Genomic DNA, 19,911 nt, shown 5'->3' on the forward strand with positions numbered 1-19,911 from the left:
CCTTTTAAAGGGAGAGCGGAGCTCACAAATCCCACGAGCTCCCTCTTGCCACAAGGCCCTTCTTGAACCCTGAGGACTCCACCGTCCCCCACTGCAGCCTTTGGCCCCGTCCCTCCTTCCAGTGTCGTTGGGTCCTCAGCCCAGAGCAAGCTGCAGCCAGGCAGGACAGGACAGGCAGCCAGAGGTCAGCAAGCTCTGAGCAGAAAAGAGCCAGCCAGCCCCCAACCTGTCTCTTGTCCACGCCCTTTGTGATTTCAGTCTTGGTAGAACTTGTATTTGGAGTTTTGTGCTTCAAAGTTTTTGTTTTTGTTTGTTTGATTTTTGTTTTGAGGGGGTGGGGGGGATACAGAGCAGCTGATCAATTTGTATTTATTTATTTTAACATTTTACTAAATAAAGCCAAATAAAGTCTCTCAGCCTCATGGTGTTGGGTTTGGGGTGTGGGGAGGGTGGGCAAGACGCATGGCTCCCAGCCTCCGGGGGTGGGGGGACTGGGCTCTCCTATGACTCCAGGAAGACTCAGGGCCCCCAGGCACCTCCCAGGGTTCATGGATACCCTCGAGCCTCAAACCAAGAAAAACATGAAACAGAGCTTTTAAAACTATTTATGAAAAAAGGATGCAGAATCGAGGATGGGGGAACTGGCCCCAAACCAGCTGGGGCAGAGGGAGACTAGACCCCAGCCCTGCAGCAAGGGCAGCAAAGGGAGGCTCCCAGACCCGACCCCAGGTGCCCCACTGCAGGCCTTCCCTCAGAGACCTTAAATAATTTAAATAACGGAGAGTGTGAGAGCCACGGCCTAGGGCAGGGTTGAGCCACGCAGACCCAGCCCTGGGAGGTCGGGGGGCCTCAGGGCTGCTGCAGGGCAGTGAGGTATTTGAGGGCAGCAGCCCCATAGTGGCGGGACAAGTCCTGGTGGAACTCGTCCTTGAGGGCCTGCAGGCAGCCCCGATAGGTGGTGCTGGAGCGGAAGCGGGAGATGTCCAGGCTCGGGGTGTGTGGCAGGTGGATGGCAAAGGCCTCTGGCAGCACCAGGAACTCATATTCCTGCAGGGGCGGGACAGACCGATGGTCAGGGCCTGGGCCGGAGCATGGGGGACAGGCTTACCCAATAGCCTCGAGGAGCCAAAGCCAGGCCAAGGGGCAGATGGTTTTAGTTGTACAGAAGGATGGTACAATGGCGCAGTGCAATGCACTGAGACACAGTGAACTCCTTGGGCCCGGAGGTCCTCAAATCAAAGCCGGAGGCAGCAAGGATCCCCCTCACCTGTGCATCCAGCTCCACGATGTGGGCCACCTTGTTCCAGCCAAAGCCCACAAAGCGGGGGTCATAACGGGGACAGTCACGCGGCACCACCACGTAGGGTTCATAGTCGGCGGCCCACTGCACGTGGTATGGGGCCTGAGCCTCCCGCCAGCGGGCATAGTCTGTGGGCGCGTGACCCCGAGGCCATTCATGGTACCTGAGGGCAGGAAGCCAGGCTGAGGCTACGAGCCCACGGGTGGTGGGGGCTGGTGTGGGGAACGGGAACAGAGCAGTGGCCTCTCCTACCTGAAGGTGTAGAGAGAGCCAGTGTCCAGCAAGGCCAGCAGTTCCGCCTTGGAACTGGGGAAGCTGAAATGGTAGCGCAGGGTCTCAAATGCGGGCACCACCAGAGCTGCCTTCCGCCCACTGCCCAGCTGCAGCTGCTCAATGGAGGCCCTGGGGGGAGAGTGCTGTGAACGGGAGGCTCCGCCCCCAGGACCAGACCCAGCGATTCTCTAGCCTTTATTAGCCATAGGACCCTACTTTCAAAGGCCAGCTCACCCTCATGCCCAGCAGCAGACATGAGTGGAGCTGCTGTGGGTAGCAGGCCCCAGCCCCCCCACCCTCCCCTATGGCAGCCCAGAGAAAGTGCGGCCCCCCCGCCCTGATACAAGCCGCATTTTAGCGGACCCTGAGGCCCAGAAAGGAGCCGGGACAAACTCGCTTAGGGTCTGGCAGGTGGCCACAGCCCTGGGGACACCCACCCTTACGCCATTCCTCTGACTCGGCCGCCCACCTGAGGTAGTCGTAGAGGGAGTGGGCCGGCAGGAAGTCAATATCGCTGAGGAAGACGTAAGGCGTGAGGGCCTGGGCCAAAGCCACGTTGCGAATCTGGTTGATGGGGTAGAGGGGCCCCTCACGGTACACCACGTGGTAGGCCACGTCCTTCCGGGAAGAGAGCACCACGGAGGCCTCGACGAAACGCAGGAACTGCTGGGCCTCTGCGTCTGTCAGATACAAGGCCAGGCTCATGGGGCCCGGCCAGTGCCTGCACAGGGCTTCCAGCATCTGCAGCCTGGGGTGAGGGGGGTGGTCAGCACAGGGAGGGCCGGAATGCCTCCCAGGTTAGCTGCTGGGGGCACCCCCGCCAGCACTTTTTGAGCTGGTCTTATTCAATCTTCACAACCATCCCACAAGTTGAGTACTTTCTCAGTTGACAGATGAGAAAACTGAGGGCCAGAGAGAGGAAGACTTGCCCATGGTCCCACAACTAACAGGGGAATTTCCAGGCATCTGAATGATTCCCAAACCCTTGCTCTTTCCACCATATCCAGTGTCTCCAACTTCTGGAATTCCTCAAGCATCAGGCACTGAGAGTTTTTCCTTCTACCAAATGAAACCTGCCTCTCCAAATGCCCAGTCTCGGCCCAGGCCACACTCTCTGGGGCTGCCTCCAGCATCCTCACCGGTCCACGGAGAGCTGGGCCACAAGGGTGACATCGTGGGGCCGGAGGGGGCGCGGCTCATGGGGCAGGAAAGTGATGTGCACACGGTGCACAGTGAGCTGCTGCTGCCGGAACTCAAAGCAGGCATCTTCCTCGTTGAGCTGAGCCAGGGCCTGCTGCAGCTGAGGGGGTCAAGGGTGGAAGGAGCAGGGCTGGGCTGGAGGCCAAGCCCCCGTACCAGGTTGGGTCCCACCAGAGCAAGGAGGGACCAACGCAAGGGAAGGTGGCTCCCTCTCACCTTCTCAGCCTCCGGTGGCAGCGGGCTGGGACACCCAAAGAGCTCCCTCCGCAGCAGGTTCCCATCGTACTCCAGGAAGGTCAGGTGGAGGTCGCGGAAGAATTCCACATGCTTGTTCTTCACACGTAGCTTCTTTGGTGAGTTCCAGTGGATCACCTGGGACCCGGGAAGGTGTCAGTGGGGGGATGGGAGCAGGGGTCCCCATCCTTGGCCCACAACCACCACTCAGCTCCCCACCCCCATTCACCTTGATGTCAGCCGCCTCCAAGTAGCAGCGCTCAGCCAGTGTGTGGTCCGACAGCTGCACATTCCAGACGCAGGGCAGGGGCAGCACCAGCCCCGGGTGCCCCTTGATTACAGCATTGAAGATGTCCTGGGCGGAGACGGCCATCTCACCTCAGCCCTGAGCCTGCCCCACCCCCCGAAAGGCTCCCCCAGACCTGGTCAGCCAGCGAGGTGGCGGGCAGGGTGAGGAGCTCCTGTGCAGCCGTCAGCTTCCACATCTGCTCCCAGCCAGCCTGCCGAAGCCGGTCCAGCCGCAGGAGGATCACACCTGCCCGCGGGGAGAGGTTGTTATCCCCACCTGGGACGACCCAGCTCCTGGGGCCACGGGTCATGAAGGTGTCTTTTGAGTGTTTACTTTTTATGACTTATCGGCATTTTCTGTCAGCCATGAGCATGGACAGTCCCTGTCAACACTCAAACCCCAGCTTACAGAGCACATCCATCTCCTCACACTCGGTAATCCCCGGGCTGGTAAAATCCCCATTTAATGGATAAGAACACTGAGGCACAGAAAGACCAAGTGGTTTGGCCCAAGTCATCAGCCAAGGTTGGAACTGTTTTCTGGCTCTTCTCCCAGTGGTCTGTCCACAGCACTATTCTTCCTGGGGGGCTTCCTAGCATTCTGTGCCTGGCCCAGTCCCTAGAACCACCACCCGCCACCACTGTCCCCACCTGTGTTAAACCCCCGGCCCAAGGCAGGCCAGGGCTTGTGGTTCCTCCAGAGGTTGCCCAGGTACCAGTTGCTCTGGTTCTCCACGAGACCAATCACCTGCTCGTCTGGGAGGGGAGGGCACAAGGGAGCTGCCTGAGGCTGCCACAGGGCCTGGCTTCAGGCTAGGCTGCAGGGGGACTTGGTCAGGCCAGGGAGGGGGGGTTGGCTGGGGCAAGGTCCGGGCCTCTCACCAGAAAAGTGAGCAAAGAGTGCCCAGAGCTCTGCAATGTCGGAGGCGAAGGTGACATCTGTGTCTAGGACAATTACACGGGCCAGGTCAGGAGGCAGGGCACCGGGCAGCACTAGCTTCATTAGCCCGTAGAGGCCAGAGTAGTGCTTGTTGGGGATCCAGGAGACCTGGGGCTGTGGGTGGGAAGGGCAGGGCCTGAGCCTGGCAAAGAAGGGCCTGTGCGTACTAGCCCACATTCAGGGCGACACAGGGGGCAGAGGGGTGAGCCCCAGGAGGGGTGAGGGATTTGAGCTTCAGGGGCGTGGCGGCGTGGCGGCTGACCCTAACCTCTCTCCCGACTCCACCCCCTCACCCTGGGAGGAAGGAGGGGCTGGGTGGGCTGGGGAGGAGTCACAGAGGCCAGGGCTCCTGCCTTGAGCGCATCAGCGTCGTAGAAGCTGACCCAGACGGCGGGCACCATCCATGTACGGAAGAGCGTCTCTAAAATGCCCCTGGCCACGGCATCAGTCACCAGGTGGAGGTGCAAAGGGTTTTTCCTTTGGGAGGGACAGGGGAAGAAAGCTGGAAGGGCCCAGAAGGAACAACATGGGACAAGCCCTACCCCAAGACACTCAGAAGTGGAAACACCAACTTTGTGATCCTCAAAGCTCAAGGCTTTGTTCTGTTCCCCACTTCTGGCCCCCCCACCCCCAACACCTGGCTGTACCTGTAGAAGAGCATGGACTTCACCAGGGTGATTACATCGCGGCTGCTCTTATGTCCTGCACACACGATTGCCACATGCAAGAGCTGGGGGAGAGACGCTGAGGTTAGCAGCAGCGCCCTTGTGCACTAGGTGGTGAGGACCCGCGGCTGAGCTGGCCTGGCCTGGCCTAGGGCAGTGTAGCCCCCCTCCAGCCATCCGAGCTAGGGAAGAGTGGTGGGGAGCAATAGCCCACCTCCGGCATTTCACAAGTGGGGAAACCGAGACTGATCCAAGAGGAGGCGCAAACCCCAGGCGCTCCTAGCTGGCTGGTCAGTGCCAGAGCCAACGCCAGCTGTTAGATTCCCAGAGGGACCCAGGTGGCCGGCCCGGTGTTCCCGGGATTCCCGCCACCAGAGGCCGCGCACACCTACCTCGCACTTGGGAGGCAGCGGCCGTGGCGGGACGCAGTCCGAGCGGTTGTGGCCCTGGTGGTCCACCTGCTGGTCTCCGTCGAGGCCAGCAGCCCCGCGTGGCCGCCCGTCTGGAGGACTACGTGGCGTTAGCGCACAGGGGAAGGATCCCGGGCCTCCCCGCTCGCGGCGCTCACACTCCAGATCCTCGCGGAACAGGAAGAATCCAAAAAGAAGCAGCAACAGCAGCAGCGCGGCGGCCCCCAGCGCCCGGGGGCGCCCTCGGGGCAGCATGGCAGGCTGCGGGGGCTCTCAAGGCGGGGCGCCACCCCAGGCTGCGGACTCCATCGCGGGCCCTACGACCCGGGAAGGAGAGAGGAGGGTCAGCCTTGGGGCGGCGGGGCCCGACGGACGCCCAGTCCGCTCCCGCTGAGTCGCCACCTCACCTACTCCAGCCGCTTGGGGACTCGGACCTTACTCTTCCAGAAGCCAGCCAGGGTGCGGGAGGTGGGGGAAAAGGGGTGGAGGCGTAGGCCAGACCCGTCTGAGCAGCAGGCAGCCCCGCCCCCAACCTGGGTTCAGGTTTCATCTCTGCTTGGCTGAACCTGAACGGGCGGGGAGACACCCCCGGTCCTGGCGGCGTCGGGGGGCGGTGGTGGAAGGGCTGGCCCTGTCCCTGCTCGGGCACCCGACCTTCCCCTCCAGCGGGGGAGGAACCCCAAAAACCCCCCAGATGCCTGGAGGAAGCAGGCCGCCAACCGGGAAGGCCCAGTCCCGGCTACCTGCCCTGAGCCCCTCCCCCTCTAGATTGCCCTGGGGCCCCAGCTCCTCCTCTAAACCTCCCTCTGCGGGAGGGGCCGTGACCCCGGGCCCAGGATGAAAGAGACTGCCGAAGTGAGGGGGCTGGAATGCCAGCCGCGGAGGTCAGGGACACCTGCTCTGGGGACAGAGCGCGGAGCTGGCCGAGACCTGCCCTGGAATCGCGGAGCACCTGAGCCCTGTTTCCCCCTGCTTTCCTACCCACTCCACCCCCCACTCCTGACCTAGCCTCCCCTGCCCAGTCCTGGGGGTCCGGCCTGGCTCAGCGGGGGCTGGGACAACACGGCCTTGTGAAGGTTGTCTCTTGCTTAGGAACCGCGAGAGACCTCAGTGACGCGGGTGACCTGCGCCCCCAGCGTAAGGCCTGGGATCCCGACCCTTGCCTAGACAGTGTAGATTGTGCCGGACACGGGCCTGGATCTCTTCCTTTGCTCCCCGGCCCCAGCACCCACTGTAGGCACCAGCCAGGACTCCAGCCGGCAGAGGGTGGTGGGCGCTGTGGACCATGAAGGACAGCCACTGTTGACTGAGCACATAAACTCCGTGCCAGGCCCTGTGCTGTGTGTGTCCACAAACTCCATCGCAATTAACCCTCGCATCAGTCCCGTTTCACAGGCATTATCCTCCCCCAGGGGAGCTGAAGGGACCAGTTAGGACACTCTGGGGCTTCTTCCCCAGGCTCTACCCTGCAGGCAGTGTCCTGCCGTTCCTCCCTAAAGGTTTCCTGCCCCAGGATTTGCCCTAGATGTTCCTTCTGCCTGGTTTCTGCCAGATTTTCACAAGGCCTGCGCCTCCTTCCATATCCCTAGGTTAATTTTCTTCCTAGCTCTCTTGAAATTTGACCTTGTCAACTTGTTAATGACCGGTCTCCCCTCTAGCAGGTGGCTGCTCATGGAACTGAGTCCCCAGTGCCCAGTCAGGGCCTGGCACATACCAAGCACTCAGTAAGTTTGTGCTGATGGGTGGATACTTTCTAGACAGACCATGGCGTATATGCTTCACATCTTTATTCATCCGTTGGTGGACTCAAGGTTGGCTTCCCTATCCTGGCTATTGTACATAATGCCACAATGAACATAAGGATATATATGTTTTCTCTATTTGGTGATTTTGGTTTCTTCAGATAAAATATCCAGAAGTGAAATTGCTGGTCCTTCTTTGTCTCTTGTAATATAGCTATTGTTTTAAAGTCTATTTTGTCTGGTATTTTGTCTAGAAATATTGCTCCCCCAGCTTTTTGTTTGTTTGTTTCTTTCCACTTTATTGAATATTTTTTATCCCTAAAAAAAAAAAAATAGGTTTGTGCTTAAAGTGGACGGATCCCAGTGGGCCTCACCCTGACCTGGAAGGGGGCTCAGGCTGGATCTTTTAGTCTAACAGCCAGCTATAAAACGTGAGGGCCTGAGAGGCCCCCCAGCTCCCAAAAATCTGTGGCAAAGCACCCCAGCCTGAGACCCCCAGGTCTCCTCCTCCGAGAGTTTGGGATGCCTTTCTCAGGAGGTGGAGTGCAAGGAAAGTTGAGCTTTGGGCCTTTGGAAGTCAGAGGCAATGGTTGTCATGGAGACTGATGGCATCTCCTTATATATCCTGGAATTGAGAGGAGATGAGGGGATGTAAGGGCCACCCAAGCATCTGGAGCTTTAAGCCTCCAGTCCCCGACCCTCATCTCTAGCCTGGAGCTTGGGTGGGGGTGGGTCAATCCCTCTGTAAGACCCTCAACAGAGGCTGTCGGTGGGGATTCAACGTGAGGGAACGTGTAGGGCACACGGTTGGGGCCTGGCAAGGGAGTGTCAGGGGGAGCTGGGTCAGCACCTGGGGCTGAGGTCACTCACAGCGCTCGCCCTGTCCCTTGTTCAGCCTTGCCATTCAGGAGAAATTGAAGTGGTGAGGTGCCTGCTGGGCGTCCAAGAGGTTCTGGGTATGGAAGGGAAAGGGAGACTCATCTTTATATGAGCATATAAAGGTGGCTGGTCTCCCGGGCCTGAGACCTGGCTTGGCCCAGCTCTGCCCAGGACTTTGCTGTGTGACCTTGAACCAATCAGGCCCCCTCTCTGGGCCTTAGCGTCTTCATCTGTCCCTAGTAGACTGGTCTAGCTCTCTTCCCCTGTGGCTCAGGGCAGAATTAAGGAGGGGACATTTGGCCCAACCTGCCCAGAGGCCCTTCCAGCCCAGTCAGGCAATCAAATCCAGGCAGGGGCCCAGCAAGGAGAAGCGGGAGGAGCTGCCCTGGGCGCCTCCTGCACATGCCACTCTTTGTCTCTGGGACCTAAGCAGGCCCAGAGTCTGGAGAGGAACAGGCCACCTTCCTGTAGTCAGCCTCGCTGGGCCCATAATCCCCTCCCAGTCCTGAAAGGAAGTAAGAGAAACAGGCTCAAGAACTTCTCAAATTCTGTCTGGGGGAGCCTACCCCTCTGTTCTCCATGCCTCTCCTTCCCAAATGTGGAGGATCACCAGCCTGGCAGTGCCCAAGACACCGCACACTCTTCCTCCTGACTCCTGCCACAGCCACGGAGCAAAGGGGCAGAGGAGTACCCACTGGTGAGGGTTGGGGAACAAGTTCATTTAGATGGTGAGGTGCAGGAAGGAAGGGAGAAAGCAGCCCACATCCCTGAATAACCTGAGCCCTGGTCTTAATTTAACCCCAGCTGCTAACTTGACTCATGACCAAACGGCCTCAACGTGTCACTGCTCTGTGTGGTGGGCAGTAGGGGAGAGAACACTGCCACCGGAGACCTGCATTATGGTCCTTTTGGCAATGCCATGCTTTGTGACCGGGGGTAAGTCGTTTCCCCTCCTTGGGCCTTTTACTCTCCATCTGTGTAAAGGAATTTCTAGCAACATGGCAAGGTTGCTAAGAAGACGGTGGTGAGCGAGCCTAGCACTGGAGATGGTGAGAAATGTTGCTGGTGATGCCTCGCCCACCTCCTGAGCCTCCAATTCCTTTGCCTTTCCCGAGGGCCGTGGGCACATCTCCCTCGGCCTTCATAGGCCAGGAAGCTGTGATTTCCCACTGGATATAGAAAACTATACTGCGGAGAAGGCTCGGGAAAGGGAGTGCAAGGAGGGACTGTGGCTCCCTGGTGAGATGTGTTGCTTAAAACACCTACATTCTGTGGTCAGACTAGACCAGGATTCAAATCTCGACAGGGTTCTTAAACGGATCCTTCCCTTGTGCACAGTCGGGATCTGCACGGCAGCGCGCATGCCCCGCCCCTTTCTCCGCAGCTAATGGCTGCCTCACAGGAGCGTCTCTTTTCCCTCCGCCTCTCGCTCCTCGTTTCCCGTCGCTACCTCTTCCAAGGAGGCTGCCCTGTTTGGAAAGGAATCCCCAGGGCCCACCCCCATCCCTTGGGGAGCAGCTGAACATCGGGAGGTGCATCCGAGGGCCAAAGAGCGCTTTGAAATTGATCCCAAGTTCAAGGACCAGTCTGCCCTCAAACCATTTTACAGATGGGGAAATCCGAGGCCCAGAGAAAAACTCCCGAGCCGAGAGCAGATGTCCAGGCCAAGGTTTCTCCACAGAGGTGGCAGTGAAAGTGCGCGCTCTTGATGGGCAAAGTCCTTGCCGGAGCTGGTGCCGAAGCCGGGGCACTAACGGTGCTGGCAGGGGGATCGAGCCTGCGTGGGATGCTGGACCCCTCTCTGCCTCAGTTTCCCCCAGCACTACTTGTGGTGGGGGACGGGAGACGACGAAATTGGCCACAGGCGCGCCTGCAGAGATACACACTCCGTCTGTTTTTAGACTCCCTGGGCGCCTCCTCAAGTCTGCTGGCGGCTCCTTCCGCGCGCTGCCTCCCAGCCTTTTAAAATACAGTCCTCCCGTTGGAACCTCTCGGCGTTCTATTGGAAAGACTCTAGACTCCCGAACCCTTTCCTGGAACGATCGTCTCAGGCTGCCCGGGAGCGTTCTCGGAGGTGTAACTGCGCAGGCGCAAGGACAGCCAACCGGGAAGGCGTAAAAGCAGGGTCGCGACAGTGTTGAGCGAATAGGGGGCGGGGGCGGAGAGTGTGTTAACCAATGATCTGAAGGAGTAGGGGGGCGGGATTAGTCCCGCAGTTGCTAGGCGCTACCCTGGTGGGAGGTGTTATAAGAAATGGGGTGATGGTGGGGTTCAATGGCCCTTCACGTCGCCGTCCTCCTGGACCGCGGAAGTTAAGCAACAGAGAGGCAGGCCTAGCACCGGAAGCAGGAAGGAGGGCGCAGGAAGCAGGGCTCCGCAATCACTCGTACTGTCGGTCAGTACCTCTGTCGGCCCATAGGGCAGGATGGAGAAGCTGCGGCTCCTGGGTCTGCGCTACCAGGAGTACGTGACTCGTCACCCGGCCGCCACGGCCCAGCTGGAGACGGCAGTGCGGGGCCTCAGTTACCTGCTGGCAGGTGCCACCCCGACCTTTGACCCATCCCTTCGGGGCTCTGACCTCCGACCCGACTGGTCCCTTTCCCTCCAGAGTCAGGGTAGTGATCTCTGTGTTTGGGAAGTTCCTTCCGGGTTCCCGTAGGGCGCTGGGAGGGGACATCCAGGGACCCAAAGACGCACGGTGAGGAAGCTCACAGATGCCTCCTTCTGTGCCTTCTCAGGTCGTTTCGCCGATTCGCACGAGCTGTCAGAGCTGGGTGAGCCGGGCTCAGGGCTGGGTGGGGGGCGGGATGGCTCAGGAGGGCTTCTCAGAGGGGCGGGTGGTCACCCCAGGTCGCAGTCCTGGACTTCCCGTTAGATCATCCTGTGCTGTTACTGAGTCGGACAAAGGTCCAGCGTCCACTTTCCTGTGCACTCTATGCCCCCATAGTTGAGAAACAAGTCTGCGGGTCAGAGGGCCGGGCCAAGTGCTTTCCCTGCCTTTGCCCAGTTAATCCTTCCTACAGTCACATAAAGTGGGTACCGTTGCCCTCGGTGTTCAGTTAAGAGAGCAGAAGTTCGTTGAGGTTAGGGAACAGGCACTGATGATCCTGGAACCAGGATTCAAATCCAGAGCTCCCAGTTCCTGGATCCGCAGACTGTAAGTCACTCTGTAGTATTTGCTTAGTGAATACTGGACGTGACATACCTGAAAGGATGAGCTGGGTTTTGAAAGGTGGAAATGAAATAGACTTTCAGGAACAGGCTGCAGAGAAAGCAGAGGCCAGGAGGTGAAGCCACACACCTGTGGCTATTTGAAGCACAGTGGGCAGTTCTGGGCCAGTTTGTCACTGAGATCAAACCATTCTTTCTCATTCCACCCATGCACATGAGATCATATTGGGGAGTGTGGAGCTCTGAAGAAGTGGACAGGGAGGCAGGTCGGTTTCCACATAATCTGTGGGTGGCTGACCCATGCAGCTCTGGGGAGAAGGTGATGGGGTGGAGGCTGCAGAGCCAGCCTCTCAAAACCACACTCTACCCCTCAGTGTACTCCGCCTCCAACCTGCTTGTGTTGCTCAATGATGGGATCCTACGGAAGGAGCTTCGGAAAAAGCTGCCCGTGGTGAGAATTCTGCCAGGAACTGAGGGCGGAAAGCATAGGGACTTGGGAAAGAAACAGCAACAACCAGCCTGCCTGTGTGTATAGCACACGCTGTATGGTCTCATAGAATACGAGACATGCCCACATCCATGTGAGCCTCAGGCGTCTCATTAGGTGAAGTGTCAAGGTGTCAATGTCTCCATCTCACATGAAGAGACTGTTTCAGAAACATGCAGCAGCCTGCCCCAGGTAGAGAGCTCAGACCTCCACATTTGGAAAGGGGAAAAGCTACCTCTCTTCTCAGAGGAGTCCCTTGGGGGAGAGCTGGGGATATGGGGATGCCCGTTGACCTCTTGGCCCGGGGTTCTTGCAGTCGCTGTCCCAGCAGAAGCTGTTGACGTGGCTGAGTGTGCTGGAATGCGTGGAGGTGTTCATGGAGATGGGGGCCGCCAAGGTGTGGGGCGAAGCGGGCCGTTGGCTCGTCGTTGCCCTCATCCAGCTGGCCAAGTATGTTGGGGCTGTGGAGGGCCCCGGGTCGGGGTAACCAAGGCCAGTTGTATAGATGGGGTTCAGCAGAGCACCCCGGTACCTGTGCCGCTAGTCACCTTCCCCTCAGCCCTGCCGTGCTCCCAATCCAGGGCGGTCCTGCGAATGTTCCTGCTCGTCTGGTTCAAGGCTGGCCTCCAGACCTCACCCCCCATCGCCCCCCTGGACAGGGAGGCCCAGGCACAGGCCCCGGGTAAGTGGCTTCCCCATTCTGGAGTGGAACTGAGCACGGGACTGGTTTGTGGCTTTAGAGGCGACCAAATGAATATCGTCCTCTTACAGAGCGCATCTGTCCCCATCGACTCATTTGGTCTCATCACCCTGTATTTTACAGAGAAGAAAATATAAAGATTAGGTTGGAGCAGAATCGGAATTTGAGCTCAGGACTTCTGACATCAGAGTCCTCATCCTTTTTTGTGGGCTGCACGGAGAGGGGACAGAGCTTCAGCAGGAGACAGGGATCATACCAACTTTGTTCCTGGGCCTGGCTCTATATTAAGCATCCCGGGATCATGAGGCAGGACACGGGACAAATCTGTCCCTTCAGAGCTTTGGGCCCATCTCCTGTTGGTCTCTGAGCCTTGCTCTCCTCGCCTTTAGTGGGGGCAGTTTCTCACGAACATGTTGAGAGCCAAGGACTGAAGATATAACCCCTCTGGTGCCGGGTTTCTGCAGATGTGGCTGGGCTGTCCCTGCCTTGTTCCAGTCCCTTGGAAGCCTGGGTTCTTGGCTGGTTCATGTGCCACAGGTGATGCTGACCTCTTTTTAGGCCAGGGAAGGTGGCAGAATGCTGCCCACTACAAGCAGGTGCCAGGTTGGGCCACAGTCCCTGATGCAGTGTCCTTGACTCAGCTGTTCTTAGTACAAGTTCATCCGTTCTCCCCTTAGCCCATGAGCATTCATTTGCAACACACACTCTGTGCGGGCTCTGCTGGAGGCATGTCCTTCTGACAGCGTGGCCCTCTGTCTTTCTCTGCTAGACGGTGAGCACAGCCATGGCAGCCAGGAGCAGTCATACGTGGGGAAGCGGTCAAACCGAGTGGTACGAACCCTCCAGAACAGTAAGTGTAGGACACAGCTGGACTGGGCATCTCAGATCTGAGGTCACTGTGGGGCTAAGGGTCTGGCTGTCATCACCACCTGCCCTCCCCCTGCCCCAGCCTGGGCCTGGCTGCTCATCCGCCTTTGTGTTCTAGCTCCGTCCCTGCACTCAAGGCACTGGGGAGCCCCCCAGCAGCAGGAAAGATGGCAGCAGCGGCACGAGGAGGAACTGAGCATCACCCCCACCCCACTGGGGCTGCAGGAGACCATTGCAGAGTCCTTGTATATTGCCCGGCCCCTGCTGCATTGTATCCTTAGCGTGGGGCTGCTGCCACTCGGGGGTAGGGACGATGGGAATGCGCAGGGCGGGCCCTGTGCTGGAGACATCCTTGACGCCTTGGCCATCAGTGCTTAGCCTGGGCATATGGGGTCAGCGCTCATGGACGCCCTGGCTCCTTTCTGGTGTCGTGGATGTCACCAGGTGAGCCTGGGCCTGTCTGGAGGCCCCACTCCCTCTGCTGAGCTTCGTGCTGCAGGCCTGGCCTCTCCCGGCAGGCAGACGCCCCTTCTCCTGTTGCTGGCCCTAACTGTGTTACCTCCTTTGCCCAGCCTGAGCCTCCTGAGCGACAGGAAGGGCCTGAGCCGGAGGGAGCGTTTGGAGCTGCGGCGTCGGACCATCCTGCTGCTCTACTACCTGCTGCGCTCCCCGTTCTACGACCGCTTCTCCGAGTAAGCGCCCTACAGCAAATGCGGGGCCCACCCTCAGCAAGGGAGAGCGGTGTGGAGTGGGACACCGATGTGCCATCCCCTTCCTTCCTCCCTCCTTCCTCCATCCCGGGTTCACGAGCACCTGCCATGTGCCGTCCTGCAGTGTGGTCACTCATTTATTGGATCCAGCCTAGACCCAACCTCCAAGCTTTTGGGACCACAAGCCCATGCAAATAGGGGCTTAAGCAGTTGTTGACAGGAGACACACACAGGGCCATGCTACAAGGGATGGCGGGGGCTTCAGGCTTTCCACACCCTCTGGCTCATTTGCACAGTCCTGTCAAAGAGTTTGGACTACCCCCACTTCTTTTGGGAGGCGTTTGAGGTTCAAAGAGGTTGGGGCAGCTTAAACAAAGCCCTCCAGCCAACCAGTGCAGAGTCCAGAGCTCCTAGTCTCCGCCAGACAGAGAGAGGCCTGCCGGAGGGGGGCCTGTTGTGGGGGGTGCTCAGGGACAGGTCTCCCAGGGATGGCCGCCGGAGGTCAGGCCGAGAACTGAGAAGGGCTCCCTGAGTAGCAGCTGGGGCCGTGAGACAGACTGGAGGCTCCCAGGAGCCCCCTGTGTAGGTTTTTAACCTTATGCTGCTTAAAGACTGGAGCATTAATTGGAACTGTACTTCATATTATGGCCACACCACCTCTGTTTTTGTTTGAGGCAGTAGAAAGCAAGCTTATGTCATTTTTGATGCCACCTCAGCAAAACTAACTTTGTCTGGCAGTCCCTACTTTGAGATAAGTTTAAAAACTCATATGATACTAGAGCCAAACCCTGCTCCATACTCTAGAGGCTTACACGAGTCTCCCCACATCCCCACAAACTGCATGCCTTTACCAGAGGGAACACCACAGCCCCAGGATCCCATTGACCAGCAGGATTTTGGACGGTGGTTGCAGAGGCGGCTTCCCAGGCTGCAGGCCTCTGGCTTGGCTCGCTCTCCACTGACCTGGCTGGCCTGGCACCCTCAGGGCGGTGGCCCAGACTGGAAAGGTCTGGAAAGCAGTCAGAGAAATTCCTTGTTGCCCCAGAGGACAGGAGCAGGGTGCAGTCCAGGAAGGCACAGTCTTGCTTCCCTTTTTCTTATTGTCACAGAGACAACATCGTCTCTGGAGCCAGGCTGCCTTGCCTCTGTGAGCATCCCAGGCCTGCCGGTGGCTGGGACGGGGCAGGGCCAGCGCCATGCCCGGAGGTCTCGTCCTTTGTGCTGGGGTCTGTCCTCGCGCCGTAGTTACTTCCTGCCTTACAGTGCACTGCTTGTAGTCAGGTGGCCGGCGAAGGTGTGTCAGCACCCTCATTTCCAGGGACCCAGGCACCCCGCTCAGCCTGCCCCCCCATTTATCTCCTCGCAGGGCCAGGATCCTCTTCCTGCTCCAGCTGCTGGCAGACCACGTCCCGGGCATCGGCCTGGTCGCAAGTGAGCACGGGGCACAGTGCGATTATTACAGTGTGATGGATCTCATGCATGGCCCGGTCCCCCTGCCTTTTTTCCTCTGTCTCCTTGTCATTGGATTGTTGCATAGGGAGACAGAGGTCAGCTTAGGTGGGCGAGAGCTCCTGGACAAGGGCTGGCTGGCCCGTGGAGGGAGGAAAGTTAAGCCTGACCAGGGTGTCAGCCTTTCCCCTGCCTCTGTGTCCTGGGGGAACCAGAGACTCTGAGTGGAGCCCGACTCTGGCGGGGACAGAGCCTGCTAGGCCGTTGGGGATTCCACCTCAGCAGAGAGTCACTGGGCTGGGCTGTCAGCCTCTGCAGCTGGAAAGCCATGTGGCCTCTCTGAACCTGGGAACCCTGGTCTGTAAGTGGAGACAAAGATTGTGGCACGTGCTCCCTCCCTAGGGGGGAAGAGGCGAGGGAGTCGGGCTCCTGGCTCTGCAGATGTGACCAGCTGGATTTGAGCGCAGTGGCTGACCCTCGGCCCTGAACTTGCATTTGTTCTCTCTCTCTCGTGCTCCCATTGCAGGGCCACTCATGGATTACTTGCCCACCTGGCAGAAAATTTATTTCTACAGTTGGGGCTGACAGACGTCGTAGGGGTGGGGGGCGGGGAGGGGCAGGGGTGCCTCAGCCTTTCAGTTCTCCGGGCCCCTCTGCCCTAATAAAACTGACTCTGGCAGTACCCAAGCCTGTGGCCTCTCCGTGCCCGCGGTCTGGGGTGCCTGGCACTCCCACCCTGGCCAGGCTCTGCACGCAGCCCCGGGTGCCGCCGGAGCCTCTGCAACACCCTGACTTGGACTGCACCCTCTGGTGTTGGAGCCACTGTCACTGGACTAAAGCCTCTGCTCGGACCGGGACCCTGTTCCTCAGCCACAGAAAGCTAGGATTTAACCTCGAGCACGGGAAGCTGCTTTTCGGGGCAGCTGCGGGAGTAAAGTGCCTCTCTCTCAGCACATCCTGTTGATGAGGCGGAACTGGGCGGCGATGACAGCTGCCTGTGTGTCTCCTGGCCAGGGCCTCTGTCTGTGCCTTCCCCACAGGGCCCTGTTGCTTGCCAGCGTCGCTGTGAGGGGCCTGGTGATCAGTGGGCCCAGCTCTGTGCAGGGGGTACCTCAAGCCCTGACCTAGTTGAGAGCAAAAGGTTTTCCTCTTCTGGGAAAGACTGTTAGGCACCCACCAGCACTGGACTTGATGCTGGGCTGGAAGGAATGGTGGCTCAAGCAGCGCTGGGAGAAAGCTGGGTGCAGGTTCTGCCTGGTCTCCCTTTCCTAACCTCTGCCCCGTCCCCTTCACCCTGTGAACGGAGCGCTCTTCTGCTGGCGGTCCCAGCTGGACAGGTGGCCCTTTCGGTTCCGAGAGAACTCCATCTGCGCTGCTGTCCATGGAACTTTGCCGCCCAGACCCCCTGGGGAGGCCCCCCTCACCCCCCGAGGGTCTGGCCTTTCCCCACTGCTTTCCCTGGGCGTTTCTGAGAAGCCACTGATCCCAGGCGCTGGGCTGGGGGATGAAGGCACTGAGCTTCAGTGGTCACAACTCAAGGCCCACCATCTTGTGCTGAGTGTAACAAGCGTCACTGGGCACTTGCTCTGTAGCAAGCTCGGGGCCTTGTGCTGAGTGCTCAGAAATGAGTAAAGCACAGCCCTTGCAGCCAGCAGTCCAGGGGGAGGAGACAGGCATGTAAATGCGGGTAGAAGTGTGTACAGAGAGTAGTTTAGATGGGGTGAGCGAGTGGGCGCGTTCCGGCTCAGGCTGACAGCTGGGGAAGGTTTATTGTTCAAGGGAACCTCCGTCCAAGCAGTCTTCCAGACTGGTAAAACATCTGTTCTTTGATGGGCGGACTGGGCGCGGAGGCCATGTGTGCAGAAAACAGTATGGGCAGTGTCAGTGGCATGAAGCCAGTGCCGGGGCAGGAGGGAGCAGAGGGTGGGGACTGGTGGAGGCTGGAGGACGCGGTTGGGGCCAGATCCAACGGGCCATCCCACACCAGGTGACCTGCCTGTGGGAGGCAGTGGGGCGGGGCGGGCTGACGGATGGGCAGAGATGGAGGATAGAGCGGTGACATTGCTGGCGGAGATTTGGAACAATGGCCGGGGCAGAATTAGGGCCATGGCACGGGGATAGATTTAGGAGGAACCCAGGCAGGCCTTCAGACTGGCTGCGGGTAGGGAGGGAGCGGCGGCCCTGGCTGGCGTGGCTCAGTGGATTGAGCATCTACCCATGAACAGGAAGGTGGTCATTTCGATTCCCAGTCAGGACACGTGTCTGGGTTGTGGGCCAGGTCCCCAGTTGGGAGCAGGCAAGAGACAACCGATGGATGTGTCTCTCACACATCCATGTATGTTTCTCTCCCTCTCTATCCCTCCCCCTCTAAAATTAAATAAATAAAATCTTTAAAAAAAGAGAGAGGAAGAGATGGCATCTTGAAGGGAGTGGGGGTGATGAAGGTCAAGGGCTTGGAGTCGGAGTGCCCAGAACTCAGTTCCCAGCGGGGGCGAACTTTGGTGGAGACGGGATACAGAAGCAGGAGACTTGTGTTCAGGGAGGTAGGTGGTCAGTGAGAAGTCAGGGCTTGGGCTCTGAGCACTGGAAGCAGGTGCACTGAAGGAGACTCGGAGTTGGTCAGGCTCAGGGGGCTACTCTGGGCCAGGAGCTAGGGTTGGAAACAAGGGCATCCCCCTCTGGGGCATCTCAGCAGTTGAAGGAGGGGGGTGGGCCTGCTAATAGATTTGCTGTCTTAGGGGGAGCCGGGTTTCCTAAGTGCAGACCCCCAGCTCAGCCCTCAGGCGCCAATCCCACAGGTCTAGGTGGGGCCCAGGGTCCATCTTTAGAGCCTTGGGTCTGGGGCTCCCGCAGTGAGCTGGGCCGGCCCTGGTCAATGGGCTGGGCAGGAACCAAAGGGCCCCACAGCTGCCTCAGGCCTGAGAGGAGACTGCAGTAAATGGCCACATTGCACTTACTCATCCAGCAAGTATTTATTGCGCACCCACCAGGTGTCAAGTGCTGGGGCCCCGGAGCTCCTGCCCTCCAGAAGCATATGCTCTGATGGGGCATCAGGTCCTAGGCTTTGCCACGGAACTTGAAAGCCCTCTGTCCAGCCCTGGGGGTGGTGACAGGGCCTGCGGAGGCCCCGAGCCAGGTTGTTTTAAGCTGGGGGAGTCCCTTAGCGTGGCCCCTATCGACCTGCCCTGCCCCCGCTCCAGGGGCATCTCCGAGCCGGCAAGGCTGAGTGCGCGCTCTGGGCCCTTCAGCTGGCAGGACCTTCGTGGGTTCACTGAGCTGTTCGAGGGACAGCGACGGTGGCGGTGGGAGGCTGAGTGCGAATGGACGGGGCTCTAGGTGATGTGACTTTGGTGATGATGACCTCTGCTGAGGGCCTACTGTGCGCCAGGCCTTGGAGACATCATGTGTTTACATTGCTGATGTGCAAACCGAGGCCCACAGAGATTGACGTGGCCACCTAGCAAGAAGCCGGGCGGAGATTTGAACGGAGAGCTGGCTCCAGCGTGCTGTGCCCTTAACCCTTGGGCAGCGGCACTAGAACAGGTTGTGGTTGGGCACCTGCTAACCTACGGTGGCAGTAAGATGAAACAGAAAGCAAACCTCACCGTGGAGGTGTCTGGCCCAGCCAGGAGCTGGTGCTGAGCCCTGGAACGAATGTCCTTTGTGAGGTGGCCCTGCGAGTTGGCGGGGTTCCGTTCTTCCGCAGGGGGAGGGGCCAGCAGAAGCCGGATCCAGCACCGGAGCTTGGAGATGGCGCTGTACCCCAGGGCCAGGCTGAGCCTCCTCCTCCACCTCATCCTGGCGGCTGCGCTCCGCCCCCACCCGCTGAGGTAACTCCCAGGAGCACAGGGTCAGGGCTCAACGGGCAGGGCCTGGAAGGTGGGGGCGGGGGGGGGGTGGCTCTGCCACGCTGCCCCCTCCCCGGAGGAGAGGCTCAGTGCCATTATCCTGGGCTGTTCCCTGCTTCAAAGGGAGGTGACGGTGACCTTTGGGGCCAGCGCTGAGCACCCCATCTCCCGCAGGCCTCAGCGATCTGTTTCTGAGGAATTTTCGGCCCCCCTGGAACTCTCGCAGCCACTGTCCGGCCTGGTGGATGGTACTGTCTCTTCCTGCCCGTTCCCCCGCCTCCCCTGAGCGGGGAGACATGCCCTGGGGAGGGCACGGAGGGCACTCAGGTCCAGCCACAGGGTCTTCTTATGCCAAATGGCATCTGTTCAGGGGTGACTCCAGCAGATTCAAAACCAGGTTCTCCCTACCACCCATACCCTCTTTTCCCTTCAGACTATGGGATCCGACCGAAGCACCCCTGGCCACGAGGGCCTCGACCCCTCCTCTCCCAGGCCCAGCAGCGCAAGCGGGATGGCCCCGACATGGCTGAGTACTACTACGACACACGTCTGTGATGGGACCCCCTTATAAAGCTATTCTGTGCAGCAAGGGTTGGCCTTTCCTGGGATGGAAGTGAGCTGGGGGTGGGCAGGGTCCGTGCAGATACACCACTGTGGTCCAGACAGGAAATGGCACTTTAATAGTTGTGGCCAGGGTGACAGGACCAAGGTGGGGCTACAGCCAAAGCAGCCGAGAGGCTGGGCCAGT

The 19,911-nt window shown here is 59.3% G+C and overlaps 2 protein-coding genes across 6 annotated transcripts; one reads left to right on the plus strand and one right to left on the minus strand.

Moving 5' to 3' along the window:
- Nucleotides 1-593: 593 nt before the first annotated feature.
- Nucleotides 594-5,912, minus strand: LARGE2 (LARGE xylosyl- and glucuronyltransferase 2). Its single transcript, XM_054587187.1, has 13 exons — nucleotides 5,293-5,912; nucleotides 4,883-4,965; nucleotides 4,589-4,712; nucleotides 4,178-4,349; nucleotides 3,947-4,051; nucleotides 3,430-3,542; nucleotides 3,237-3,362; nucleotides 2,990-3,145; nucleotides 2,713-2,873; nucleotides 2,043-2,321; nucleotides 1,553-1,702; nucleotides 1,268-1,463; nucleotides 594-1,047 (listed from the first exon to the last, which is right to left on the minus strand). Exons 1-13 carry the CDS (start codon nucleotides 5,563-5,565, stop codon nucleotides 850-852), a joined length of 2,136 nt encoding a protein of 711 aa, XP_054443162.1. The 5' UTR covers nucleotides 5,566-5,912; the 3' UTR covers nucleotides 594-849.
- A 3,397-nt stretch (nucleotides 5,913-9,309) lies between these two features.
- PEX16 (peroxisomal biogenesis factor 16) lies at nucleotides 9,310-19,734 on the plus strand. 5 transcript variants are annotated; one of them, XM_054587106.1, is made up of 13 exons: nucleotides 9,310-10,007; nucleotides 10,351-10,468; nucleotides 10,670-10,705; nucleotides 11,477-11,553; nucleotides 11,906-12,039; nucleotides 12,171-12,271; nucleotides 13,059-13,139; nucleotides 13,275-13,427; nucleotides 13,528-13,600; nucleotides 13,729-13,848; nucleotides 15,233-15,297; nucleotides 19,338-19,411; nucleotides 19,597-19,734. In XM_054587106.1, the coding sequence occupies exons 2-13, from the start codon at nucleotides 10,357-10,359 to the stop codon at nucleotides 19,732-19,734; spliced, it is 1,164 nt and encodes a 387-aa protein (XP_054443081.1). In that variant the 5' UTR covers nucleotides 9,310-10,007; nucleotides 10,351-10,356. The 5 variants fall into 5 exon arrangements, with proteins under 5 accessions (XP_054443081.1, XP_054443077.1, XP_054443078.1 ...); XM_054587102.1 differs by lacking the exons at nucleotides 19,338-19,411; nucleotides 19,597-19,734 and adding an exon at nucleotides 15,842-15,914 and having other exon boundaries at nucleotides 10,351-10,546; XM_054587103.1 differs by lacking the exons at nucleotides 19,338-19,411; nucleotides 19,597-19,734 and adding an exon at nucleotides 15,842-15,914.
- Nucleotides 19,735-19,911: the final 177 nt, after the last annotated feature.

The sequence above is a fragment of the Pteronotus mesoamericanus genome, unplaced genomic scaffold (assembly GCF_021234165.1).
Source record: "Pteronotus mesoamericanus isolate MK-2021 breed Mesoamerican mustached bat unplaced genomic scaffold, CSHL_Meso_final scaffold_1066, whole genome shotgun sequence".
Lineage (NCBI taxonomy): Eukaryota > Metazoa > Chordata > Mammalia > Chiroptera > Mormoopidae > Pteronotus > Pteronotus mesoamericanus.

What these genes read in the sequence shown, in the direction of transcription:
- PEX16 (XM_054587106.1), top strand. Translation starts at nt 10,357, where the DNA reads ATGGAGAAGCTGCGGCTCCTGGGTCTGCGCTACCAGGAGTACGTGACT. An exon ending in TTCGGAAAAAGCTGCCCGTG is followed by an intron (nt 11,554 to 11,905) that starts GTGAGAATTCTG and finishes GGGTTCTTGCAG; the next exon opens with TCGCTGTCCCAGCAGAAGCT. An exon ending in TGCCCGGCCCCTGCTGCATT is followed by an intron (nt 13,428 to 13,527) that starts GTATCCTTAGCG and finishes CTTGGCCATCAG; the next exon opens with TGCTTAGCCTGGGCATATGG.
- LARGE2 (XM_054587187.1), bottom strand. Translation starts at nt 5,565, where the DNA reads ATGCTGCCCCGAGGGCGCCCCCGGGCGCTGGGGGCCGCCGCGCTGCTG. An exon ending in GGGCCGGGGGTTTAACACAG is followed by an intron (nt 3,543 to 3,946) that starts GTGGGGACAGTG and finishes CCCCGCGGGCAG; the next exon opens with GTGTGATCCTCCTGCGGCTG. An exon ending in CCACCTCGCTGGCTGACCAG is followed by an intron (nt 3,363 to 3,429) that starts GTCTGGGGGAGC and finishes GTCTCCGCCCAG; the next exon opens with GACATCTTCAATGCTGTAAT.